Below are 27,332 nucleotides of genomic sequence, written 5' to 3'. Positions count from 1 at the left end.
ATTTGTACTTGCAGACATGAAACCCACAAATTTTTCCATAGATTAGGTGTACACTTTTACCCTAAAATTCAGGGATTTTTTGCCCAAAAAATGGTTTCTCGTCTGATTCACTAAGCCCGTACGAACCCTTATTTCTCAACCTTCAGATCTTTGTCAACATTTTCTGACTCTAAATTTTACTCTCTCGGCTTCGATTTGATGGCTACTTAGTAAGAGGCAAGTAGAATCAATATTAAAAACCGGAGGAATAGAAAAGGGCGCTTGAGGTTAGAGGTTTTATAGGATATACATCTTATTTTAGTTTCTCATAGGTGAAAAGAAAAATAGAGAGGTTTCTTGCCTTTTGGTGTATTCCTCTATGGTAAAGAAAAATTTAAAACTTGCTTGGTTTTTTCCTCTTCACATAGCAGACACACGAATGCTACACAATTAGTGTTTGTTTTTTTTTTTTTTTGGTATTTTCAGCTTTGTTTGGAAAGTGGAAAATCCTCGCAAGTGGTTTGGTGCCTTTTGTTCCCTCGCATCCTGGTAAATACATTTCTTGCCATTCTTTTTTTCTTTATTTTTTGCACCACGAACATAAATATTGATCAGTATTTTTTTTTTTGTAATTTTCAGCTTTGGTCCGAAAATAGAAAAGGTTTTGCAGTAAAATTTCTGTTCATTCCAGGTTAGTTTAATTTTGATTTGTATCATTAATTTGCTGAAACTTTTGTTAATATTATATGTGCTAATATTTTAAATATTTTAATATTAGTGTTATGTGCCTATATGTTTGGCTATTTACTCTTATGGTAAGTTTTTGCCTATGCTTCTTAAGAAGATATAGCTGCGCTTTATTGGTTTTATGTGGTATTTTAAGGCATCAAAATATTAATAAAGTATATTTAAAAAACATTCTTATTGGCCAAAAAATTAGTGATTTTCCCCCTCAATTTATGCTTGCCCTTCCGATTTACCTTCTATGGACACTAACTCATCTCCCAACCATGGAATTCTTTTTTTTTTCCCCAGAAAAAAGAGAGAATCAAAGAGGGGAAAGCACTATACATCTCCCCTCCCCACCCCTATTTGCCTTCCTAGCCAAAAACACGAAGAAAAACTCACACTTTCGCATCAATTTTCAGCCATTTGATGAATTTATTGTTGAGTTTTTCTAGCCGTTTTTCCCCCCAAAATTGACCTCCTAGCAGAAATGTTTGCTTTTGTTATTATTGATTGTTTTGTAAGTGTGAAAGAATCAAGAAGAAGCACAGCAAAGTAAACATCCAGTGTTTAAGGTGTGTGATTATCTCTTACAATAGTAGCATGCTTTGTGTTCGATGATTTGCTTCTAAAGGTAGCTTTACCACTACACTGGTTTAGTTTTCTGAAAATTTACATGTCCCATTGTTATGGAGCATTAGATGATTTAAGAGATGTTCTTTAGCTTACTGTTTGGTCCTAAACAAAAATGATTTTACTTTTGCCTTTGTGTTTCTGTGCTAAATGATCCTTTAATGTCTTGCAATGGCTCGAACTATCTTTAAATTCCATTGGAAACAATACTTTGATAGACCTAGAAACACTAATTTCATCAATTGTTTTTGACTTTTACTACATTGTCAAGTTAGTGACTATCATAGTTACGACTAAAGACCAGTTAAAGAGTATTTTCGTAGCTTCTACTGTCTTAGTTCTAATTTTCCACATGTTTTGGGGCTGAACAAGTAGAATCTGCACCCAAATCATGATTTGTTTGATATAATTTGGTTTCTGCTTAAATTTTGGTTTTAGGAACTGATCACGCACTGATTATTTCCTGGCACAGATAAGCACTTCTGAGTTCCATACCTTGGTTCATTGAAAGGGGATTGTTCAATGGACAGATCCTAACTTGGGGGGACAAAGACTTTTAACATACCTCAGTCTTCAATTATTTTGCAGCTTCCTTGTTATATTAGTTTATCTGGTTTTACACATGGACATGGACATTGCTTTAATTACCCTACTGCTATAATAGTTCGCACATGGACGTGGTTTTTCAACATGACGACAATTAAGATCTTTCATGTTCTATTAATTTTAAAAATAAGAGGTATAGGGAATTTTTTAATATTTTTTACACAACAAATTAGGCATTGGAACAGCCGAAAAATTTCTAGTAAATTTATATAAGGTTCTAATATATATTTTTGATATGTCATCATGATATTTAGATATAAAAAATGCAAATATGAATTATATATATGAATCAATTTTTTAAATATTTATTAAATTTGAAATCAATAACTTCTGAATTCAAGAAATCAATACATTTCCATATCTAATTCAAATTATATGAATTAGAAATTTTTCACATTGGTCCTAATTGCCGAATTACTCTGATTTCAATTTTTCAAAATACATTTTGAAATTTTTGAATTGAGTGGTAATTCGGCAATTACGGAGTTTGCAAACCCTAGCTTTGGCAATAGATTAGAAAACCGCTTTCATTAACCATATAGATAAAGAGGGAAAGCCCGCTGCCGCCTAGGATGGTCGTCCGCCCATGTGGCAAGAAAGTATTGGCTGCTGGTGACATGAAGGTGAGGTGAAATTGCCATTTCAGTAAAAAAAAAAAAGGTTTTTTTAATTTAAAATATTCCCTTATCTGTTTCTTGGTTGGAACGACAGATGGGGTGGGCTCGAGATACCTATTCCCATCAAGTGTCTCCGGACACGGGGCACGGACGGTTGCAGGTGCAACCGTCTCTAGCGATTTTGGTCATTTTCAACAGCGCGTAACTTTGGTTACACACAGCGTAATTTTGTTTGCACAACGTGTAATTTTAGTACAAAATTTTGCGGGTCCCACACACGATGTGAAAATCAATACACAACTTGTGATTTGGATAGCACAAAATTTTTTGACCAAATCATGGCCATTAACCGTTCAGACCGTCCCTGCCCCTTGTCCAGTGTCTCCCGTCTCCCATCAAGTGTTTCTCTCTCATCGCTGCTTTCTCCTCTCATACCCAAACCACCGGACCACTACGGCTACTGTACCTCTTGTCGATGATCTTCTTCTCTCCGCAATGCTTTGAAACCCGGACCGGCTTGATCGGAACCGGTCATGTGTCCGGTCCGGTTCATAATCTGCGTTGACTTGTCCAAAAACCAGTCAAACTCGTAAAAAATCGTATAAACCGTTAAACTCGAATCGAACCGTAAACCGTAGTTTTTCAATTTTTTGATAAAATTGACAGAATTTTGACCGAAATTATCTAAGCCTAGCCTTCAATCTTCACTCTTCGGTCTTCCTGCTTCCTAAAATTGCCGTCTCTAATTCCTTCTCCCCTTAATGGCTTAATCCTAATCCTTCTCCAAAGTCCAAAGTCCAAAGTCCAATCTTGATCCATAGCAATCAGTAAAAAGGAAGCATGAAGTTTTTCTACTCACCGCATCGATTCTTAGCCAAAAAACTCTGGAATTCAAGCTATTATCGGGTTCGTTTATCTTTTTCCCTTTTTTTTTAATCTTTCTTTGTTGATTGCTGGGTTTTAGGAACCGTCCCCTCAGCCCTCAGTGGTTGCTGCTTTTGGGAAAAAGATTGAATTTTGATGCTTGTAGTTTCATGTTTTGCCTTGCGATAGGAAGATCGGAGGCAATATGTGAATTTCTGGATTGATATTCTGTGAATTTTTGTGGGTTTTGATTATTAGTTATAATTCTTGCACTGCAGTTATGAGTTTTGTAGTTGTAGATTGGTCCAGTTGCAGGTGGTAGATCTGATTCTGTAATAGCTGATTGAACTATACTGTTATCTTCTTTTGGTTACTAGTTCAGGTGGAACTTTTGTTGGAAGGGAATTGTAGTAGTGTCGTATTTGAAGAAGAATGATGATGCCGTAAAATCCTATTTCATTTTTGTAAGTTGTTGCTTGAAAGATAAGATAGTGTGAATAAATTTTTGTATATGTTTGTAATTTTCCTGCTCCAGAGTTGCACAGCTGATTGGTAAATTTTTTGTTGCTTCATTTTGGTTCGAACTTAGCAGGACTATGAAGAAACTGAAAGGATCTATCTTCTTTTTTCACTATGAATTGGTTTACGATACTTCCTGATATTCGGTAATGAAATTTGCATGCGTACGTTCAATGTCTTGGGGGAGCCTCTAATTATACAATTTGTTTGTTGGGCATATGATCTTTATTGACTTGTCATTGCAGCAGCAGCCTAAATGATTAGATTATATTTTTTCTATTCCTCCATTTCATAGACTAACTTGGTAAAGTAAAAAAAAGTTGAAAAACAAAAGATCTGGTTTGTTCTCAAATTAGATAAGGTATTTTTTTTGGTTTGTCCTCAAATTAGATAAGCTCATCAGTCTGTTTGTCCTGTAATTTTTGTTTTGTTTTGTTTTTTTACTCGTTAGTTGCCTTTGTTGCCTGGCTCGAAGATTGTAGCAAAGGTGAATCAATAGGTTAATCTATTATCTTACTGTGGAGACTGCTAGCCAAGAGAAAGTGCGAGTTTCTGCACAAAATGTTTTTGAATAGGCTTTTGTGAGTGAAAGTAAAAAAAAAACCTCATATGCACATGAACTCCAGTAGACGTATGTTTCCTGAAATTCCACAATGATAAAGCTGCAAGTCTTCATAAATTTTGCATACTTGTTTCTTTATTACAGTGATGGATCGAGTAAGGATTTGTACCATTTTAGATAGAAAGTTTCATGGTCACAAGTGGAAAAAGTTCACGGATGTTGACTTCAAATCATCATGGAATTAAAGAAGGACGAATAGTCTTAAGCATCATTGATTCTACTAAAATTACTGCAATGCATCAAATCATTTTAAATTTACAATTGATCCACTATAATGTGTCCCGAATCACTAGTAGCACTAATGTTTCATAGCCATGCATCACTAGGTGTATATTTTAGTTTTGGCAATTATTACAAAACTAGGATTATCTTTTGTTAAGGTGCCATTGGATGTCTTCTTGTTACTTGAGAAATTTGATACAAAATTTCCCGTCCTCCTTGGCTATGTATTAATTTATTTGTTGAATATTCATAATTAGCTATGTATTAATTATGTGCATAGGTGTGTGTGTGTATATATATATATATATTTATTGAACCGGGGTTGAACCGGTCCGACCGGTTGAACCTCGACCCTTTCACTTCGTCGGTTCAATTGACGGTCCGAGTTTTAAAACATTGCCTCTCCGTTATTCTTTGTTTCTTGGTAAAAAAATTATCCGGACACAGCATTTTGTTTCTCTCTTTTTTTCTGGGTACTTACCAATCTGTTCCAAAACTTTTCTTTTCGGACCACTACGGCTGCTGTACTCCTCGTCCATGATATTCTCCTCTCCGTTATTCTCTATTTTTCGGTAAAAAATTATCCGGACACTCAGCCTTTTATTCCTCTCTTTTTTTCCAAGTACTTGCCGATCTATTCCAAAAATTTTCTTTTTTCATATGCTTTCTGTTTGGATGGACTATGACTGTCAAGAAAATAACATTATCGAGTTCTGTTGGTGCTGGTTTCAAGCAATCATCTTTTTTTTTCCAGATACATTGCAGATCTGTTCAAAATTTTATTGTTTTTCCAGCACTTTCTATCGTCAACTTTTTTTTTTCTTTCTTTTTATTAGACCTGATATAACTAAAATCATCTATTTCTGCTTTATCTATGCTATTCTCCATATTGTTGTTAATTCTTACAGTGAGCAATTTTTACAGTTTTTGAATGGCATGAATTTTCTCTTCTTGTGGAATATTTAGATTGATATTATGCTTATTGTTAAATTTGCTTGTTTTTAATACGTATGTTTTTCTTTTTAGGAGACTTTTTGGTGCTTTTGTTGTGCTACGTTCTCCTTCACTGAGTAAGTTTGCTAATTCTTTTATGTATGTATTCTTATCTTTTTAATTCCTTGAGCTCTGTTTTAGTTGGATTGATGATTGTAGAACTTGTAAACTGCTTTTAGAAGTACTTTATACATGTTTCTGAATAAATGTGTCTATTCATGAGCAATTTTCTCTTAATTTTTCCTTGGATTTGAATATTTCTTCATGTTTCCTTTTGTTTCTGGTTAGGTTTTTACAAAGATGTATGGTGATTTTTTTTGGAAAAGGGTGCAGCTTTCTGGCTAGAGTATTACGGCAGATGAAAGTTGTAAATAGGCTAATTTATTTTGTTCTGGGTTAGGCTATGATGATATGGTTTTGGTTTCATTAGATGTATTTCAGGCTTTAAATTGACTGCCGTATCTTGCCGAGGCAACCCTGATTGCATTTGAGGTTCATTCTTCCCTTCAAATGCAATGGGTCTGCAGCCATGGCGGTACTCTCATCTCTGCCTGACTTTTGCTGACAAACCTGAGCCTTGCTTTAAACTACCATAATTACTGCTTAATTTAATTAAAAAGATTTGATCACTGATTCCTTTTTTTCCGTATGTATAATAATTTTCAGATAATGACAATTTCTGATGTTCTTATTGGTTGTTTTCACCTTTGAAGCACTCTCTACAGAGCTATACCAAAAATTCTCAGGTGTGCTACTTTGGTTTATAGTTATAACTCATTCATCATATGATGTTGTACTTATGACAAAGCTTTAGCTTTTTCCCTTTTGCTTTATACTATCTGGATCATGCTAGAGAAATTGCTTGATGCTTTGGTACAATTCACATAGGGACCCTGATGAGCTTTTGTCAGTGTGCTTTAAATTTTTGAGAAATTTTGTGGTCAAGTGTAGAAACTATATGAAGTTTAGAATGAAATGTCTAACTAAATATCTAAGTATTTGGGAGGTCTTGCAAGCCTCTATGTCTTAATAGAGAAGTAATTATGATATTTGATGGTTTTTTTTTTTATAAAAAAAATAGTAGTACTTTTTTTCTTCAGTATAAAAAAGTCTGGTTGGTCAGGAAAATCTATTGGGCGCCTTTTTTTTTTACTACTTCACAACCCAAAAGCATGAAAGAAAAAATCCTGCATTGCTCACTTAGTGTTATTTGGGTAGAAATTCATTCTCCTCCTTTTTTTCTCTCTTTATGGTAATTAGAAGATAACATGTTCATAATGATGGCTTTTGGTAATGTTAAATTACATGTTTTGTAGGTGTTTAGTCGTCACGAGAAATTAACTGACCATTTTTTTTAAGTATCTATATTTGGTTTCTTCTTTTTTTTTGTCCCCTGGGTTATGAAGAATTAGAAAAATGAAGCATTTTTCTGTTTCTTTCTTTTGTAATCTTTGTTTTTTGGAGAAATGGGGATGCGCGTTGCTGGGGTTATGTCACTTTCAAAGGACTGCATTTGATAATTTATTTTTGAAGATAGAGCCTTGTAAATCTCGAGTAGTGAATAGTGCCGTACAGTTGGCACTGCTGTCAAAGAGATTTGAACATCTACAAATGGAAGAAGTAAAATTGACTTTGGATCTATTTGACTTTTGTGCGTATGCAATTACAGTAAGCATTTAAACACTATAATGTAAGAGATTTCAAAACAAAATTCAGGGTCACACTATGTGCTACACCGTATACTCGTGAGGCATCTTGGGAAATGATCAGTGCTACAGATTGTGCAACTATAGTATCTCATCCTGCTCGTGCCATTAATGCTAGATTGGCTACATAAAAAATTTCTTATGCTTTTGATGGCTTTCTGCAGTATGGAATAGGGATCAATCCTATTTGTGTTGCAAGTGCTTTACTAGCACTTTTTTACTTCTATGCTAGTTTATTAAGATGTAACCAAAAAAAGAAGTTCTTTTGTTAGTTATCCTCCTTTCTGGTAAACAGAATGTCGTTAATACCATTGCGTTACTGTCTTTGTGTTGACACCATGTCTATTTTTTCTTGAGCAAGCGTACTTGTAACCTTAATTCTGGTGAAGGTGTTCAAATGAAGTCTGTGCAACACTAGGATCAAGAATGCTCTATAGAAGGTCTTGTCTTTAAATTTTGGTGTAGATTCAGGCTCTGGGATGTTCCGATCACCCTCCATAAGGTTCCTGAACAACTTTAAATTAGAATGAACAGTTCTCCCCGTCTCTTTTATCATAACTGGTTTAAATTGATTGGATCAGTTTCACACCTCCTCTGATCACCCTCCAAAGGTTCCTGAACAACTTTAAATTGTGTACCTCCAACTAGGAAATGGATCACATCACTATAGTTTTCCCTTTTTCTTTTTGGTTAGTAGTCAAAATCTCTTATACCTCTGCATCCATACTGTGAAGCTTAAAGAGTCAGGGATGGCAATTCTCTAGAAGCAGTGAGGTTAATGAACTTTTACTTGAGATGGGTTCAAAGTGAACAGCATAAGGTAACATGCTCAAATTAAAAGTTATCAACAATTTATTTTGTTGCATGCCTAATTAACAATTTATGGACTTGACTATTTACATCTGCGATAGATAATATTGTCAAAACCCACAGTGAAAGCACACTTTTTTTTGTCTTCGCATTTTTTGCTAAATAGTTGAAAGTGAAAAAATCTTTGTTATGTAGTTCACCTTTATCTAGATTTTCTGATTTGAGTATGTAATTGTTTTGCTATGATTTAACACGTTTTTAATCTTCTTTTTTCTTCCCCAAAAAAACCTCATTGGAAAGTACAAAGGTGAAACCTGATACAAATTATGGTGCATCAATTAAATTTTATATTATAGGTTTAACAGTGACTTTTGGTCCGGCAAAGGCTATCAGTTTAATTAAGATATTTGGAGTAATAGCTGAGTTCCTTGCCATGTGAATAATGAAATTTCAATGACTTGTTTGATGGTTCGAGTGCTGAATCTACGTGTTTCTCCTCAAATTCAATGATGATATCCACATATTTCTCAGCTTTTAGCTTCCACTATATGAAATTTTCTGCACTTTTTCCTTTTTTAATTTAGTTATGTGAATAATGTACTTTTTTGGTTTTGCATGTGAAAATATTGAGTTTTTATGAGAACCATCTCCAAGTTGTGGAAATTGCGTAGCTGTATGATCAAGTTGTTTAAATTGATTTTGATATCTTCCATTGGCATTTTGTGTAAATTGCATAGATGCATGTTCAAATTGTGGAAAAGTTTACTTGCATACCGTCTGCAAGGATCTGGCACATTTAATACTTTAACTTTGGTGGGAACACGAGTTACCAATCAAGATACTAGGTTACCTGTAACAATCTTTTCATCTCTCGACTTTGGCAACAACTGTATCCAAAAAAAAAAAAGAAAAATGAAAAGTTCCTTGTTTGTGTAATGTGTTGAAAAATACAAGGGGTAACAAAATTTGCATTAGACTGTTAGTAACCAAAAGTGCAGATGTTTGTTGAATCTGTCATGTCCTTGTTGGCATCATTCAAGTCCCTTGATTTGTTTTTAACTTGGTGTTACAGTAGTAAACTAATTTCAATGGATTATATCTTTCTTTCTTTTTTGTTATAATACTTGGTAGGTTTTTCACCAGTTTCTTTCGAAAGCTGCTCATTACAGTTCTTGGATGAGTGCGAATGGCAGAAAGTTTTTGTTTTTGGTTGAGTTAAAAAATCTATTTATTGGAATCATGGAAGTTCAAGCTCATGTTTCGAGATTCTATAAGACTAATTTTTCTATTTATTATGAATTTCTTGACTATGAACAAATGTCAAAATTTGCACTGTTAGACAAATTGTAAATGCAACTTTTTATGGTTTAAAATCTTTTACAATTGCAACAATATTTTTTCCCTTTTGTTTGTTAGTTTATAATATTTCTTCATTTTTTTTTGAAACATATGATTGATATTACTCGATATCTCACACGTACTTTGCATGGAAAGATGCATATGTTCTATATTAGACCTTCTAGATTTGGATCCATCTGATATGCAGCCTATGAGATAATAACTTCATACTCTATGGATGAGACTTTTTGATACTAACCCACTCGAAGTTATGAACTCATATCCCTCCAATCCTTGGATCTAGACGAAGAATCAAGTTGATTTGCGGAACTCTTGACCCCTCTAAATCACGAAGTTATGAACTAACAATATTTCTTAACCCACAACTTAATAATTTAGCGAACCAAAACTGTTTGTAAACGAACGCCACAACCATGGTGTATACTTGATTAATAAGTTTGATTTGAATCTTCTCAAGAAACTCTTTAAGTATTCAAGAAAGGCTCTTTTGGACAAGAGAAAGATGATAAAACTCACGTTTATTGTTGGAAAAATCTGATTATTAACGATGGAAAAATTAGGTCATTTATAGCCTTATATGACTTGAAAACTCAATGTGATTTGTGATCACTTATGTGGCTAAGAAATCAACTAAGATTCGGCCTTCTTTGAAGACTAATTTGGCCGAATATTACTAAATAATTAAACCATTAAAACAGCAATTAGATTGACAATTAAAATCCTAACTAATACTACTAATCAAATGACATTAACTAACTAACAAAACAACTATTTAAGTAGTTTGCTTCTAACTCTTCGTGTGCGACCAGCAAAGTGACACATGGAAGCTCTTCAAGTTGAAAGCCTTCAATGGTCCTTGTGTCATAACCAATTCGATCTTGAATTGCGCAAACAAGTGATTGTAGTGAATCTCTAAGTGTTCTTGCACGAGCTCTTGTAATCGGACCACTTGAAACTTGTACAACTTGATCAGCCTTGAACCCTTTGGACCTTTCATCACTGTTATTATCAACAATGTGAACTTAAACATTCTCAACATTCACAACTGAGATTATAATCATTCTACTTTGCTATTAGATGATGGTTAGACTTTGATCTGTTTTGTCCTATATGTTTTATGAACAATTCACTGTGTATTTCTACAATCTATATCTATTATGCATATTGTTGTGCTTTTCAATGATGTCTCTTTCCATTTCTCGATCCTTAGTTACGTTTCAGGCATTATATAAACAGGGCATAACTGGGCATGTAAATTTTAAAATTGTTCACCGCGCACTTGCGCGGTGATCCCCTCCTAGTTGTCCTATATAGTACTACACATCGAACTTGAATTATTTCAAGGCACTGTTCATATTGAAATTGGGTTTCCTTGTCCTTCAAAAAGAAATTAGGTTTCCTTGCCATGGCTTCCAGCAGCGACGATGAATGCATGACCCCTGAGCATCTACTCGACCATCCTGAAATGAAAGGCATGATCCCTGAGCATCCTGGAATCGAGTCGGAGTTTCTCTCGCATGTCAGAAGCCAAGAGATCTGCTCCCAAGAGAGGAGCAGCAGCGACAAAGAGAGCCTCGCCTTGGAGAGCATCGGCAGCTCCGACAAGGAGGGCAGCGGCGGCAGCAGTCAAGAGGGAAGCGGCAGCGATAAGGAGGGCGAGGGCAGCGACAGCAAGTTGGAGAATGTCCGGAAGAAGCGAAAGTTAGAGAAGCTGCCTGAAATTGCTGAGGAGGCAGTGGAGGAGGAAGAGGAGTATCGGAAGGCAAAAGTGTGGAAGGAATGGTGGGATCGTACAAAGAAGGAAGCGAAGGAGTTTGACTTGGAGGACTGGAAGGAGAGGAATGGGGACCTCAGCCATAAATCAAGGGAGCAAATTCGGGGGGAACTTCAGGAGTATTGCAAGTCAGTGCCGTCTTTTCCATCTAACCTTGGTGCAATTGGTGGACTTGACGATGTTGTCAAGTCTTTCTTCGTCCACGATGTAGATCCCAAGTTATGGGAAAAATACGTGGCAGAGTGTCGAGAAAGTGAGGTTAGTACAATTCCAGTCCTCCTTCTTTGTCTTTTTTTTTTAAAATTCCTTTGTACCTTTTTTTTTATTTAGGGTTATCTGTTTTATTTCTTTGTCTTTGTATTTTAGTATGTTATGCCCTCTGAAATCAGTTCCATTAGATGCACCGTGCAGTTTGCAAAATTTTTTGTACTTCATTTACCAAAGAGAGACTCTCAATAGGACTCATGAGTCTTCGCTTTATAATTTTGTTTTTTGTATATAAGTAATGGTAAAGGTATTATTCCATTTGTGCTTTACTTGCCTTGTTGACTTGGATGCATGATGGATGAACAGGGATTTGATGTGGTTACATATCCGGGTCCTTCTCCGTACCTTCTCGTTAGGCCAATCACCTCTTATGTGGATTACCCTGAACTGCATCAAGAGCTCATCGAGTTTGCTACTAGGGCCCTGGAGGAGGTGCGTTGCATTTGCATTTTTTGTGTTTGTTTGTCTAATTTTTTTCACCTTCTTATTGTTGAGTTTCTGAATTCTATGAATCACTCTTGCAGAAGCAACCAGGATGCCAGTTTTTGCATATTGAGCGGGTAACTGGATATGCGTGTTCTGGTTACATGTACAATATAACTTTTCGAGCTCAGAGTGCTGATGATCCTGATGGAAAAAGCTTCCAAGCCAAGGTTTACGCTGGAATAAATAAGGTGGAGGTTATTTTCTGCCGTCCAAAAGTTAAAACTTAGTTTTTGACTGGTTTGAACATGAATAAATTTTAACATGGTTACATGTTTTAGGTATTAGACGTGCTAATTCTTTAAGTTAGCTCTCAGCGTTCTTGACGTTTGACTTGTATCATCCGATATTGCTTTTTATGATTGCTACAATCTCCAATATAATACATTGTCAGGAGCTATGCAGCTTTATTTTCACTTGAGTAACTTTCATTCTGTTGGAGCTCTTAATTAGTAGTGAGGAGTGGAGTGGCATCGTTCATGACTCATTCTTCCAGGAGCATTGTACTTGGTAATAATTATTGGTTTTGGCAACGTTGGGTCACAGGGTGTAGATTTTATATGATTGGCTTTGCTTAATGAATAAATTTGATTTCTGGATATGTAATTGTGAATCTTTTGAGATTTGATTTTAGAAATTTGCTGATGATCTGTTGCACTTTTTGTTGATGAACCTTGGGTTTAATCTTAAAAATGAATTAGGATCGCGACTATCGCATCCTCACTTGTTTTGACATACCTCTTTCTACCATCTTTGTATGCCCCCTTGTTTGTTTGATTTGTGTGTTTGTGTCTAGGAGGGGCCAATGACGGCAATAGAAGGTGATTTATGTGCTATTAACTGGTAATCTGCTCTACCCAGTTCTAGGTATGAAAAGTTTGCTGGGAGTGGGAAAAAGCATTTAGTTTTTCCCTTTGCGGTAATTTTGTCTTTGTATTCTCAGTTTTGAAAAGTTATTTTATTCTTTTTGTCTTCTTCATTGTTACCTTCATTTAAACCTCCCCAGTTTGACCTTGAGCTATGCATGCATTGTTTCGAACTCCGAGTGTGTAATGTTTGTGCTGCCTGGAAATGTCTTTGGTAGATTAGGAAATACTAAGCCCTTGGATGTAAAGATGAGAACTAGTGCTAAATGCAGTATCTTACAGTTTGTTTTGTTTTGTTTTTCTTTTTTCATTTTTATAAAAATTGGTCAGTGCTTAACTGCGTGCTAAACACCCCCTTTTATTAAGATGTAAATAAGAATTCTACTATTTGATTTAACTGGATCCTAAATTATAAGTTTGCTTCAGGGAAAACAATTTTTCTGGGTAAATTTTTTTGAAGGCAAGCCTAAGTTAGTCAAATGAGTTCTGTTTTCTTGGTATTTGGTGGTTGCATTTTGATATATTGTCTTCTATGCTGAAGTTTTACTTTGTGAAATATTGGTGGTATGAAATATGAACAAATGAGGAGGTTACTGATTAATTGTCAATTAAATTACTCACCTATTCGGGTCGATATCTGGTAGTAGTGTCATTGCAAAATATTTTTGTAATGTTGGACTGTTTAAGTATCTAAACTAACAGGTTGCAGACCAAATGAATGTGATAGAGTATTGGGAAACCAGTAGATTGTTTCCTATTTAGATGGTATGAGCAACTTGCATCGAAGTTGTGAAAAACCATGGCGGATAATCATTTCCAAGCGTCATTAATCTTTTTCTGTTGGAGTTCAACATGGAGATTTTGCTGTCTTAACTCTCAATGTGGGTCGTGCAGACTTTTCCCCAGACTGCTGCAGTACTTAAGGACATTGGTGTACACCATCGTGTGAGGTATTTTATTGATGGGAGTATAACAATAATGGTCTAAAGTTGCTAAAGTTTGATCAGACAATTATTAGGTGGTGTGCTCCAGAAGGTCATGGGAGATGGTAAAAGGGGCAGTATATTGTGTAGCTATGACTATGAGGTTCTATTCTTGTGACTTTCAAATTGCTGGAGAGCCAACACCAGCTACAAAGATTGTCTACTGTAGTGGCATCAAAAAAGGAAAATATAGTGCGGGAGCTGCTTATTCAGATCATAGGTTAGATACCTCTGCGAATTTGTAAGAAAATCCTAGTCCAATCGTGAGAAACGAAAGAACTGACGACTGCTGCATCAGTAATCAAATTTTAGCTATCCCCAGACAAGCCTATAATTCTATCTCTGATATCACCAAGTGGGGCCCCTCAGTTGATGGCAATTTCTCTTTCAAATCAGCCTATTTCCTCGTCTTTGCACAGTCAAATTCTCACCTTTTGGAGAATACCAAGAACGTTGATTGGATTTAGCATCTTAAAGCCCCTAACAGAATCACGCACTTCTTATGGCTGGTCTTTCACGGTCGTGTATACACCAAGCACCTCTTGTTCAAAAGTAAAATCACATCCGATGATTAGTGTCCCTGTTGTACTCTAGAAACCGAAGACCCCGATCATGTCCTTAGAAACTGCTTTCAAGCCAGAATTTTTTGGACCCAAGTCAATCGCCCTTATTCCACAAACACCCCCCTCCCACCCTGCCTTTGATTCTTGGCTCTATCAAGGATATGCACTGATCGCACCCTTTCCCCTTTCGCTAATGTTTATGGGGAGCTATCTTCTCTCTCTCGCTGGATTCTTTGGACAAATAGAAATAAGAGTTTTTTAACCATCAAAGAGACAAAGTCCCTGCCAAATCCCTTCACCTTTGCTGTTAGTATGGCCGTAGAATTCTCTTCCCTTGCCCCTACCAAACACTTTCTCGCCCGCCTAGGAAGCTGACCCCACATTGGGTGGAATCACCGCCTTTTGAATGGTTCAAAATGAATGATGGATCCGTCTCAGGAAATCCAGGCTTCGGAGGTTGCGGAGGACTCATACGGGATCAGAATGGCTGTTAGATCAAAGGCTTCTCCAGCAAACTAGGCCTGACTAACAAATTGAGTTGCTGAATGTTGGGGATTACGTGATGGACTTGAACGTGCTAAATCCCTTGGCATTAATAAGTTGGTTGTAGAATTTGATTGTGAAATGATTTTAACTATGCTCTCTGATACTAACTCATTGTTTCATGATCTGGACCCTATTTTGCATGACTGCAGGACATTGATAGCTTCATTTCACCAAATTAAAGTTAGGCACATCTACTAAGAAGCAAATCTAGGAGCTGATTTTTTTTTTTGCAAAGAAGGGTGGAAGTTTTTTGTCAAAATTTTCGCTCCACCGTCAATGTTCTCCGCTAGGAACTATTTTGTGTGATGATTCAAGGGGTGTTTCATTCCCCAGACAAATATGTGATGTATTGACTTAATTATTTTTATTGATGCAATCATTTATGACCCAAACAAAAAAAATTATCGTCCTTGATTTGGAACTTAATTCAAAGAACTTCAGCATTTGAGATGATCGCGTGCACTTGGCAATAAAAGGCAAATTGTGCTCCTCGTGCTTCCTTTTTACGGGTGTACAAAACACTTGCCCGGTGGTTCCTTATTCAGTTCATCCACGCTATCAACACGACAGAAGAATACGTTACTGCCATGGCCCCAGATCTGCATCTTAAAAGGAAAAAAAAAGGGTAAAATGCTCCGGTGGCTCTTTAAACTATTATAAAATTCAACTTTTGCCTCTCTAACTATTTACTGATAAGTTTTGATCTTTTAATTAATTAAAACATATAATTCTAACCCTTTCATTAACTTGAGTCATTATGTCTAATAGAGCTACAGGATTCATGAGATAGGCAAAATGCCCTAATGACCCTCAAACTATTACAAAGTTTAATTGTTGGCTTTTCAACTATTAACTAATATGTTTTAACCCTTCAACTAATTAAAATGTATAATTCTAACCCGTTTGTCAACGTGAATTATTATGTCGAACAGAAATATGTATTGATAAAAAATTTTGGGATATGCCTAACCAACCTATTGTTTGACAAATCAAGAAGGTTTAGATGTAGTAATATAAAGTTGAGAATTGATTATTTGAGAGATTTAGAAAGTTCAAGATTGAAAAGGAACAAAGGCTTGTTGGCATATTCCTAAAAAATGAATTGTATACCAGATTTATATCATTAAGAGATGCATATGGACCTAATGAATTTGAAACAAAACTAAAAAATGAGTTAAATTCCAAATGAAGGTAATTCAATTTCTTCAAGGTGCCTATCCTTGTTGGAATTTCTCTGTTCAGCATTTTGGATTTTGAGTTTTCAATTGATTTTGCACAAGTTTAGCAATTGGAGATTTGGTAAATTAGTTTATGAATGAAATGGGGTTAAAACAATTTTAACGTAAAACATATCCTATGAAGATGAAAATGCCCCTCCATTATACCCCTTATCGTGCACGTGGTGATATTTCTGTTCAATATAACGAGTCAAGTTGGTGGAAGGATCAGAATTATATGTTTTAATTAGTTGGAGGGGCAAAATTTATCAGTTAATAATTAGAGGGCCAAAAGTTGAACTTTATAACAGTTTGAGGGCCACTGTTGCATACATCGTGCTATTTCTATTATATAAAATGACTCAAATTGACGGAAGGGTTAGAATTATATATTTTAATTAGTTGGAGAACTAAAACTTATCAATTATAGTTATAGAGTCAAAAATTAAATTTCGTAATAGTTGGACGGCCATTGGGATATTTTGCTTTAAAAAAATGCAGGAGAAGAATGGAGCATGGATGTGGAAGAAGGTAAACGACGCGTACATTCATAGTTGAGGAAATGTTTCCATTCTGTTGTTTGTACGACCAATTGTAAAATTTATTTGCTTTTAAGGATATATTTCTGTTATTTGTTTTTTTTCTGTCCTATTAAAAGTGTTATTTCAAAATGTTTGTCATGTTAATAAAGGCAAAGCAGTCTAATATCTTATTTTAATGGACGTTGCTTTCAAATTCGAAATTTGAATGATTTGATTGTAAGATTAAAAAGAAACATATCAACATTAGAAACAAAGTACTATTTTTAAAAAATTGGATTGCCAAAGAGTAACAAACAAATTGAGACAGAGATAGTGTAGACACCAAAATTTTAATTTTAAACTTTATTTATTTAATTAATTTAATTTTAGCTTTATTTGTTTATTTAATTCAATTTTAGCTTTTTTCTTTTATTTTCATTATTATTCTTGTTTTCATGTCTCTTATTTTATTTTAATTGATTCAAGGTTGCAAATAGTAATTCATGTTTATTTTTGGTATATTAAGATTCATCATTTTCTTTTCTTTTTTAAAGCATTTTTTACACCAAATTTTAGAAAAAAGAAAATCCTTAATAAAGATTCATTTTATCTTTTTCAAATTCAATTTTTCTAAGTGAAAAGGCATTTTGCAAGGTAATTTATTTATCCTAAATTGATTTTTGAAAAAAAAAGGAAAAAGGAGAGAGAGAAAAAAAAGAAAAAAACACAAAAACAAAATATCTTTATATCTTATAAGAAGACGTTTTGGTCCTGTTCATTGGGCATTTTTGTCCATAAAATTTCATCTGCTCACTTCAGGGGCATTTTTGTCCTTAAAGCCTTTTGGTTGTTCTTTTTTCCATTAGCCAAGACGTTTGGTTGTTCATCTGCTCGTTTGTTCTGTTCAAGAGCTATTGAAACTACTTGTTGGTTATTGCAAGGCTTAGCTTAGCCGATGCCAGTGGAACATTTGCTGTTTTGCAGCATTTACAAGAAGCATTAATGAGATGTGATATCAGCCAAATAATTTTCTCTTGTTTAATTACATTTTCATCCCTCAAAATATTCATTGAATGGACTATATATTTTCAACTCATGTCTAACAATGTCATTTTGCAATAGCTTTTTACTTTTGGTGTGGGAAATTGAAAAATTGTCTTGGAGACCGTTTTTCTGAATTCTGTCGGCCATTACTAATTCAAGCCAATTTACTACTCACATGTACAAAATTCAACTGGTGGCCTTATCAGACGATCTGCGCCTTATCAAACCATTGCCTCATGTGCTTCCGTTTCCCTTTTGTTGGGTTCTCAAGAGGTAAATCTTCAATGAGTGTTTTATCCAATTATTGCGAGAACAAAATTTACAAAAACTCAACCGCCTGCTCTTTCTCTACTAGGTTATTGATTTTGCTTCTTTTTTTTTTTGGAAAGAACTACTGATTTTCTTAATGGGTTTTTGTTCTTAGGAAAAAAAAGGTTTGATTCTTTTGCTGAAATTTGTTTTTGCAAAACGGATATCTTAGTGTGATTGAATTCTTGATGTTTGCTAAAGTATTGTGGATTTTGAAAATAAGTTCCGAATTTTATTTATGTTTGGATGTGCAAGGAGCAAGGACGAAAGCAAAGAAAAAGGAAAAATGAATAAACATATTATGAGAGATTGGGAGGACAAAAAATTGTAAGCTTTAGGCTTCTTCATCTGCTTCAAAGAAGGTACTGTCTGCAACAACATTGATGCCTATGTGTCCGTCTAAAACTATTAATTTTTACCATGTTTCTTGAGTTGATGTACTTGTATGTTCTCTTTTTATTTTAACGATTTTCGATTTCTTATTGAGGAAACATGAGACCGTGGCGGAGCTATTGCATCATAATATGAAGGAATTTACAGATTTTCTGACATTTGAGGATTAGAATCTGGTATAAAATAATTTTCCCAAAGATTATATAAAATCCATATAATGCTGAAATTTACTCCTTGGATTTGCTAATCCAACAGCATGGAACTATCCTCAAGCAATATGAAATATATTTGCATGCTGAAAGGCGAATTGCAAATGATCCTCAATCTCAGGTACATTTATCCTTAATTGCATTAATATACCCTTCTTATTCCGTAGTCATAAAGATATTAACATCTCTCAAATCATTTGGAATGAGAATGTTCAAAAACCCAATTATTATTTGACTTGGATGCTTGTATGATCAAATATTATATGACTCTTATGTTTGAATTGTGCAGGGAGATTGGACCCTGAATAAACAAGCCTGGTGCTTTACTGCTTTCAATGTACTGTCTTCAAGCTTGTAGCTTTACTCTTTATCTTTGGATTTCATTTTTACAAGTTACTATTATGGAAATTGATTTCACATAACAATGTGACAGTGATCTAAGGGGAAATCGTCTTTCTGGACAAATCCCAGACGAGATTGGTGATTGTTCTGCTTTGACAAGCTTGTAAGCTCCTGATTAGACTTAACATTTATTTAATGTAGCTACATTAGTACATTTGCTAGGGCATGTAGAACCTATGCAGCCATTTCTACTTGATTAAGTCTTTTTAGATGTCCTTCAAATTGTGCTCAGTTTTTTTTTTTTGTTTTTGTTTTTGGGTTAAACCTTTACTGGATACTTGTGACCAGGGATTTTTCCTTCAACGAGCTGTATGGGGATATTCCCTTTCAATCTCCAAGCTGAAACAACTAGAATTCTTGTAAGTTTGTTTCACAGTTGTAGACTATTTACGAAAATTGTGTCAACATACTTTCTTGCGCAACTTTTCTTTGCTATAATCTGGCTTGGTATCTGAAACCAGTTATTATTTGTGTGGGTGCCAGGATCTTGAAAAATAATCAGTTGATTGGTCCAATTCCTTCTACACTATCTCAGATTCCTAACTTGAAAGTTCTGTATGTTCAAGATATTACTGGTCTTAGAGTAATTTAATCTCTAGAGGAAATGAGAGTTTTTTTTTTCTTCTACTTAAGCTTTTGGTACTTAACGTCAGAAACTGTACCATTCCAGTGACTTGGCACAAAATAGTTTGAGCGGAGAAATACCAAGACTCATATATTGGAATGAAGTACTGCAATATTTGTGAGTACAGTAATTTGGATTTTAAGTGTATTCAAGTACTACTATGTTTTAATGAACTATTTTTTTAAGTTCTGCATCCAAGTTTAGTTTAAAAACGTGTGCGGCTATGTGCTCTTACAGGGGTTTGCGTGGGAACAAGTTGGGCGGAACTCTCTCGCCAAATATGTGTCAGCTCATGGGCCTGTGGTACTTGTAAGTCACCTGTGCTTTATATCAAACTTGATATATCACCAGCCTGCTACATCAGATCAGGTTCATTGCTCATGTGTTTCAGTTGTCTGTTCAGTGATGTCCGAAACAACAGCTTGACTGGTTCTATTCCAGAGAATATTGGAAATTGTACAGCCTTCCAGGTTTTGTATGTACCTCGACAAAAACGCTTGAACCAAATTTTGAATTGGTTTTAGTGTTTTGAAATTTGAACTGGCTTTTGCATCATTCCTAGGGATTTGTCGTATAATCAATTGACTGGTGAGATTCCCTTCAATATCGGTTTCTTGCAAGTGGATACCTTGTAAGTGCTTGCATATTCCTGCTTTATCCTGGTGGCTTTGTTATTCCTTTCCAAAAATCCTTGTTTTTTGGCCTTATTTATGCTATCACCTTTAAACTAGATTTTGCATTTTGCTGCCTTTTCGAATTTAATCGGCCTGCTATTGTCATGCTTACTGTTAACTTTGGATATTTAGTGTACAATGTCTACAAGTGATGCGTTTGCAAATTTGACGAATAAGAAGATTCTTCGCAATTGAAAATTAAGAGAAAGATATGCTTGCTTATCAGTGGAACAAAAAGAAGCTCGTCGAGTCACACAGAGCGAAGCTTACCAAAAGAGAAAGCAAGAAAAGCAGCTACATCAAGGTCTTCTATAAACCAATAAGAAAGTAAAAGCTGTTGTATATATGTTTCATGTTCTGCCTTTATATTAATCTATTCAGTCTCCTGCTTGACTAGCTTAAATAGTTGATTAAAAATCTTTGTGTAAATTCAGACCAAATTCTGTAAGAAATAAATGTGAATGAAGAAATCATTCCAGTGTAATTTTCAAACCACACCAGTATTTTACTCAAAACTGTAATTTTCATTATGATGAACACAGTGTAAATTATCAAAAGCTTTTAACTCATATCCAGACTTTACTTGAACGTGATCTTTTATCTGACGTTGCACTGCTATACTGAACGTTACACTGTTATAGGTGTAGAAGAAGTTCCAGTTTCATATGAGCTGCTGCAAAACAGTGACTACAATAACCAGCAGCCTATTGTTATTGAGCCACTTCTACAACAGAATGGAAAAAAAAGGGCTGATAGGCAACAATGTATTGCTATTGAACCAGTTGTACAACAAAATTCCGAAGATAACTTTTTGTTTAAAGTCATTACTCAGTCAGAAGGCAAGCTAAAGAAACATGTTTCTGTATTGTCAACATTTGAAGAAGGTATATCTATAATAATACCTCGGTATACAATGAAAGCCAGTGTTTCACATGATGTGAAAAATCCTCCTAGAGGTATACATATGTAAAAATTCTCAAACTGAAGGCAAATTTTGTCTACCCCTCTAATTGCAACATGTAATTTTTGTTCCTCATTTCTTTGTGAATTCTGAAACCTAATGTATTGGGTCTCCGTTTTTCAAAAAATTTTGATTTTGTTATTTGTTTCTTTTTTGGACGAAAATGCTCCATTTTTTCAATGGGTTCTCCTCTTGCAGAAAAAGGAATTTAAATTTTTTTATTTTTCTTTCTTGCAAAAAAGGCTTGATTTTGTGATCATGTTCTTGATTTTCGAAAAAAAAAAGGTTTAAATTTTTCCTTATTGGTATGTTGGATCTGCAGGAAGCAGAGAAATAGGATATGGAAGAGTAGATAAACAAGTGAGCTTCCAATCTGCAGCGAGTGTTATAAGTATCTTTATGAATCTTCACAGCATGTATCAGGTAATTTTGTCATGCTTTATAATGCCTTCAGTGATGTTTCCACTTTATCGTGTGCTGATGCAGATATTCAAATGTAACCAAGCATTTGCTTTTTATCAGGACTGCCTACTTTGTTTTGTCACAATCATATTGCGAAACACTCTTTAGGTCATGTCAATCATCAGCCAACAGGTATTACTAAGCTTTTGCACTACCAAAGTTTTCTTCGTTAACAATATATATGTGCATTTACTTTGCAATTTACTTTGTAGCAAATACTGGTGATATAGAACTTGACTTTTGACTTGATATTGTTTTCTATTCTTGCTAAGCCTGTCTGCTGCTCTTTCTTTTGTGTAGGCGCCGTTCAGAATTTGAAGACTACCGGACCTTTAAGCTTTAAAAGTCTTGTTCGCTATTTTCTTCAAAGAGTTAGCAGCAAAAAGCATTTGATAAGGTATCTAGCTCTGTGAAAACTTTAGAACCTGCATTTCAGCAAGTTGGTCAGAAAATGTATCCTTATTGAAAAACTGCAGCGGATAATTATACTGATCTTTCAATATCTGTTATTCCATTTATTTCATGAAATATGGAACGACTTACATGTTCTATCACATTGTGAAAATTGCTACTATACTAACATGAAAAACCTTTCGAGATAATCTTCAACCCAGACAGGCTCTTCAATTTTCCATGTTTCTATTTGTTGGTTCCTTTTTTCATAAATATCTTTTATGTTGCCCATACCATTTTTTCATTGAACTTAACTTTCACTATACAGAGACAAACATTTGGAGAATTGAAAACTTCCAAACAGTTTCTTTACCAAAATTTGATTATGATAAATTTTACTTGCATGATTCGTATATTGTCTTTCACGTGCATACTACTTCCAATATTTGTTCCTTTGTATCTTCTTTTTGGGCCTCATTGCTACAAATTCAGTATTTATTACTAAAGCAACAGCTTAAACTTTTTATCCTGTTTTAAGCTTTGAAACAATGAACTAATAAAAACTAATGTCAATCTTGTATTATCCATTTACACTTTCAAACGTCACTTGGGAAGGGAGAAGCATATTTATACAATATACATTTCTGACTTGGAAAGGATACCAGCCAAGTATCCTCCACTTCTTTTTATCAAACAAAACTAAATTTAGCAGTTATCAAAACTGCTAAATTTAGCCTCTCCAGCACCAGCTTTGTGACCCCCTCTATTTCTGCATTGTCTGCTTTGCTTTTCCTTTTGAATCATTACCAAACAATCTCTGTTCAATGCTCCAATAACTTTATCCTTTTAAATCAGCACACCCTTCTCTTCTTATTGTTATGATGCTTATGCTTTATATTTTCACATATCAAAATCAACAAAAATCCAAATATTGAACAATCTATTTGATTGAGTTGCTAACCTTAAAATGCAGACTCTTCAAATCATCTTCTTTATCTCTGAATCATACAATCCACATGTTCGTTATGGTGTAGCTCTTGCAGTTGGTTATCTCTAAATCATACAATCCACATGTTTGTTTGGTATGCTGCTAAAGGTTCAAACTAATACTGCTAAGCCTTTTTTTTTACTGATAACTTCTGGATCTATCTCTCTCAATTTGATCAATTCATATATCAATAGATAGCCTTCAGCTTTGCCATCATTCACATATTGTAGCACATTCTACCATCATTGATCTGTTCTTCTGTTTAGAACATAATGAGTGTTAAAATAACTGTCTACAAATAAGTATTAAAATTACACACTTGTTATCATTTCTCTTTAGTATAATCCAAAGTTCTATGTTTTGTCTCAAAGAAAGGTTACAAAGATATTCCTATCAATTCACATTCTGCAATTCATCTCTGTCCTGTTTCTAAAACTTACTAAGTGTACAGTTCTTTGATTCATGCAAAGAGGCAGTTTACTTTTATTCAGTCTCATAGCTTAACAGGAATAAATTCATCAATGGCATAATTCAGAAGTAGAAGTAGCTTATAGCCATGACCTATGCATGCTTAATAACGTCTAACTCAAAATGTTTATTTCTATCTTTCTAAGTAAAATTCTGCAGCAAATGTCTTATACATTTGCACTTCTAATTAGCTCTTCTAATGTATCTTTACATGCTATGCAGACACAAATTTTCGTCATAGTGTTTTGCTCTGCAATGCAAGCTAATCTGTCACATTTGCTTCTCACAGAGGTGCCACACAATTATATGAAGAGTATAATATTCAAACTCCTGAATTACTGTCTTTTGATACTTGATTAGTAGTTCTTGTAATGGGGCTTATGGCTGTTCTTCTTCATGACATCTTCTAAGTATAGAAGGTACTGTCTAGATACTTATATGGCTGCTTCATGCGAGAGGTGGATAGATGGGCTTCAGTTCTCCTCATTGTTTTGGCCTCCACCAAAAGATGCAGAGTAAAGGAAGGTGTGATTTGTTGTATTAAAGACACGTACTTTTCTTTATTACCTTTTACATGCATACGCATGACAACTTTTTTTTTCCTTCCGTGTTCTCAATAAAAAATGTGTCTTTGCTTCTCTTTGGCTAAGGTCTAGCTGCTGAATAGAAGTTAAATGACATGTTTCTGATATTTCTGATTTATGTGTTGAACTTGTCAATTGCATTACTCTATTGTGTCTCTTCTCCTGCAATCTATCACTGTTTCCATTGTAATTGATACATGTAAGTCTACCTTGAAGCTCCTTATTAATTAACTATAAATATTTTGGAACCATGCTGTCGCATGTAATCTTATACAAGTTGCTTTTGATATGATTCATAGCCTCCAAATCTTGCAGATTCCAATTTGTTGTGGTTTGTTGCAGTTCAACTCCCTCCTAACTTCAACTTTTATTTCTTCCCCTTCTTTCTTTTGCTTCTTTATAAGGGATTTTTTTGTAAAATTACTTTATTGAGGAACCAAGTTAATGCACTTGCACCTGATCTTACTTATTACAACCAATCCTCTTGATACTATGAGTAATTCCTATAGCCATTTTTGTCCACACATACCAAAGCAAAATGCACGGAAAGTAACAAAGAGACAGAACACAATTAGTATCTACAAATCAAACTTATGGGAAGGCTAAATCTGATGATAAAGATGGAGAAAAACCAACTCTAAAAACTACAATCATCAAAAACATTATCCAGTTTAGGAATAAAAAAATCAAGCATCTTTTTTATCAATACTGAGCTCCTCTTATCAACTAATAAATATACTGCTTCTGCATGGCAGGGAACCTTACTAACAGGTCTAAAGTTCCCACGCCTTGCGTGGGAAGCAGACCCTAGTATATCTTATAAGAAGACGTTTTGGTCCTGTTCATTGGGCATTTTTGTCCATAAAATTTCATCTGCTCACTTCAGGGGCATTTTTGTCCTTAAAGCCTTTTGGTTGTTCTTTTTTCCATTAGCCAAGACGTTTGGTTGTTCATCTGCTCGTTTGTTCTGTTCAAGAGCTATTGAAACTACTTGTTGGTTATTGCAAGGCTTAGGTTGTGTTTGGATTGCATTTTCCGTGATTTTTCATGGAAAAAATACTGTAGCGATTTGATGTATGTGAGGAAAAAAGGTAATAGGGAAATGTGATCACGGAAAACGACGTAATTTTTCGACGAAAACTGGCAATCCAAACAAAGCCTTAGCTTAGCCGATGCCAGTGGAACATTTGCTGTTTTGCAGCATTTACAAGAAGCATTAATGAGATGTGATATCAGCCAAATAATTTTCTCTTGTTTAATTACATTTTCATCCCTCAAAATATTCATTGAATGGACTATATATTTTCAACTCATGTCTAACAATGTCATTTTGCAATAGCTTTTTACTTTTGGTGTGGGAAATTGAAAAATTGTCTTGGAGACCGTTTTTCTGAATTCTGTCGGCCATTACTAATTCAAGCCAATTTACTACTCACATGTACAAAATTCAACTGGTGGCCTTATCAGACGATCTGCGCCTTATCAAACCATTGCCTCATGTGCTTCCGTTTCCCTTTTGTTGGGTTCTCAAGAGGTAAATCTTCAATGAGTGTTTTATCCAATTATTGCGAGAACAAAATTTACAAAAACTCAACCGCCTGCTCTTTCTCTACTAGGTTATTGATTTTGCTTCTTTTTTTTTTTGGAAAGAACTACTGATTTTCTTAATGGGTTTTTGTTCTTAGGAAAAAAAAGGTTTGATTCTTTTGCTGAAATTTGTTTTTGCAAAACGGATATCTTAGTGTGATTGAATTCTTGATGTTTGCTAAAGTATTGTGGATTTTGAAAATAAGTTCCGAATTTTATTTATGTTTGGATGTGCAAGGAGCAAGGACGAAAGCAAAGAAAAAGGAAAAATGAATAAACATATTATGAGAGATTGGGAGGACAAAAAATTGTAAGCTTTAGGCTTCTTCATCTGCTTCAAAGAAGGTACTGTCTGCAACAACATTGATGCCTATGTGTCCGTCTAAAACTATTAATTTTTACCATGTTTCTTGAGTTGATGTACTTGTATGTTCTCTTTTTATTTTAACGATTTTCGATTTCTTATTGAGGAAACATGAGACCGTGGCGGAGCTATTGCATCATAATATGAAGGAATTTACAGATTTTCTGACATTTGAGGATTAGAATCTGGTATAAAATAATTTTCCCAAAGATTATATAAAATCCATATAATGCTGAAATTTACTCCTTGGATTTGCTAATCCAACAGCATGGAACTATCCTCAAGCAATATGAAATATATTTGCATGCTGAAAGGCGAATTGCAAATGATCCTCAATCTCAGGTACATTTATCCTTAATTGCATTAATATACCCTTCTTATTCCGTAGTCATAAAGATATTAACATCTCTCAAATCATTTGGAATGAGAATGTTCAAAAACCCAATTATTATTTGACTTGGATGCTTGTATGATCAAATATTATATGACTCTTATGTTTGAATTGTGCAGGGAGATTGGACCCTGAATAAACAAGCCTGGTGCTTTACTGCTTTCAATGTACTGTCTTCAAGCTTGTAGCTTTACTCTTTATCTTTGGATTTCATTTTTACAAGTTACTATTATGGAAATTGATTTCACATAACAATGTGACAGTGATCTAAGGGGAAATCGTCTTTCTGGACAAATCCCAGACGAGATTGGTGATTGTTCTGCTTTGACAAGCTTGTAAGCTCCTGATTAGACTTAACATTTATTTAATGTAGCTACATTAGTACATTTGCTAGGGCATGTAGAACCTATGCAGCCATTTCTACTTGATTAAGTCTTTTTAGATGTCCTTCAAATTGTGCTCAGTTTTTTTTTTTTGTTTTTGTTTTTGGGTTAAACCTTTACTGGATACTTGTGACCAGGGATTTTTCCTTCAACGAGCTGTATGGGGATATTCCCTTTCAATCTCCAAGCTGAAACAACTAGAATTCTTGTAAGTTTGTT

General features: G+C 34.7%; 2 protein-coding genes across 4 annotated transcripts; both read left to right on the top strand.

The window, feature by feature from the left end:
• Positions 1-255: 255 nt before the first annotated feature.
• LOC113761903 lies at positions 256-12,781 on the top strand. The gene is made up of 7 exons (XM_027305079.1): positions 256-266; positions 466-528; positions 619-670; positions 6,507-6,527; positions 11,051-11,688; positions 12,004-12,129; positions 12,222-12,781. Exons 5-7 carry the CDS (start codon positions 11,062-11,064, stop codon positions 12,408-12,410), a joined length of 942 nt encoding a protein of 313 aa, XP_027160880.1. The 5' UTR covers positions 256-266; positions 466-528; positions 619-670; positions 6,507-6,527; positions 11,051-11,061; the 3' UTR covers positions 12,411-12,781.
• Positions 12,782-18,047: 5,266 nt separating this feature from the next.
• On the top strand, positions 18,048-24,636 carry LOC113761337 (LRR receptor-like serine/threonine-protein kinase ERECTA). 3 transcript variants are annotated; one of them, XR_003467126.1, is made up of 17 exons: positions 18,061-18,193; positions 18,485-18,798; positions 18,878-18,952; positions 19,121-19,168; positions 19,265-19,336; positions 19,522-19,592; positions 19,904-19,975; positions 20,096-20,167; positions 20,262-20,333; positions 20,421-20,489; positions 20,665-20,859; positions 21,174-21,416; positions 21,816-21,916; positions 22,016-22,087; positions 22,256-22,352; positions 24,027-24,117; positions 24,221-24,636. XR_003467126.1 is itself a non-coding variant. In XM_027304286.1 (12 exons), the coding sequence occupies exons 6-12, from the start codon at positions 19,545-19,547 to the stop codon at positions 21,199-21,201; spliced, it is 468 nt and encodes a 155-aa protein (XP_027160087.1). In that variant the 5' UTR covers positions 18,048-18,193; positions 18,485-18,798; positions 18,878-18,952; positions 19,121-19,168; positions 19,265-19,336; positions 19,522-19,544; the 3' UTR covers positions 21,202-21,267. The 3 variants fall into 3 exon arrangements, 1 of the variants encoding a protein (XP_027160087.1); XM_027304286.1 differs by lacking the exons at positions 21,816-21,916; positions 22,016-22,087; positions 22,256-22,352; positions 24,027-24,117; positions 24,221-24,636 and having other exon boundaries at positions 18,048-18,193; positions 19,887-19,975; positions 20,250-20,333; positions 20,759-20,836; positions 21,174-21,267; XR_003467127.1 differs by lacking the exons at positions 21,816-21,916; positions 22,016-22,087; positions 22,256-22,352; positions 24,027-24,117; positions 24,221-24,636 and having other exon boundaries at positions 18,052-18,193; positions 20,665-20,836; positions 21,174-21,191.
• Positions 24,637-27,332: the final 2,696 nt, after the last annotated feature.

The sequence above is a fragment of the Coffea eugenioides genome, chromosome 2 (genome assembly GCF_003713205.1).
Source record: "Coffea eugenioides isolate CCC68of chromosome 2, Ceug_1.0, whole genome shotgun sequence".
NCBI classification, from domain to species: Eukaryota; Viridiplantae; Streptophyta; class Magnoliopsida; order Gentianales; family Rubiaceae; genus Coffea; species Coffea eugenioides.
The sequence above is the reverse complement of the archived record's forward strand: the minus strand, read 5'-3'. Positions and strand labels throughout refer to the sequence as shown.

Excerpts from the sequence above, each read along its gene's own strand:
- LOC113761337 (XM_027304286.1), top strand. The coding sequence starts at position 19,545 with ATGGGGATATTCCCTTTCAATCTCCAAGCTGAAACAACTAGAATTCTT. Across the intron at positions 19,593-19,886 it reads CTGAAACAACTAGAATTCTT|AAACTGTACCATTCCAGTGA; the intron begins GTAAGTTTGTTT and ends ACTTAACGTCAG. Across the intron at positions 20,490-20,758 it reads TTCTTGCAAGTGGATACCTT|TGGAACAAAAAGAAGCTCGT; the intron begins GTAAGTGCTTGC and ends CTTGCTTATCAG.
- LOC113761903 (XM_027305079.1), top strand. The coding sequence starts at position 11,062 with ATGGCTTCCAGCAGCGACGATGAATGCATGACCCCTGAGCATCTACTC. Across the intron at positions 11,689-12,003 it reads CAGAGTGTCGAGAAAGTGAG|GGATTTGATGTGGTTACATA; the intron begins GTTAGTACAATT and ends ATGGATGAACAG. Across the intron at positions 12,130-12,221 it reads CTACTAGGGCCCTGGAGGAG|AAGCAACCAGGATGCCAGTT; the intron begins GTGCGTTGCATT and ends TCACTCTTGCAG.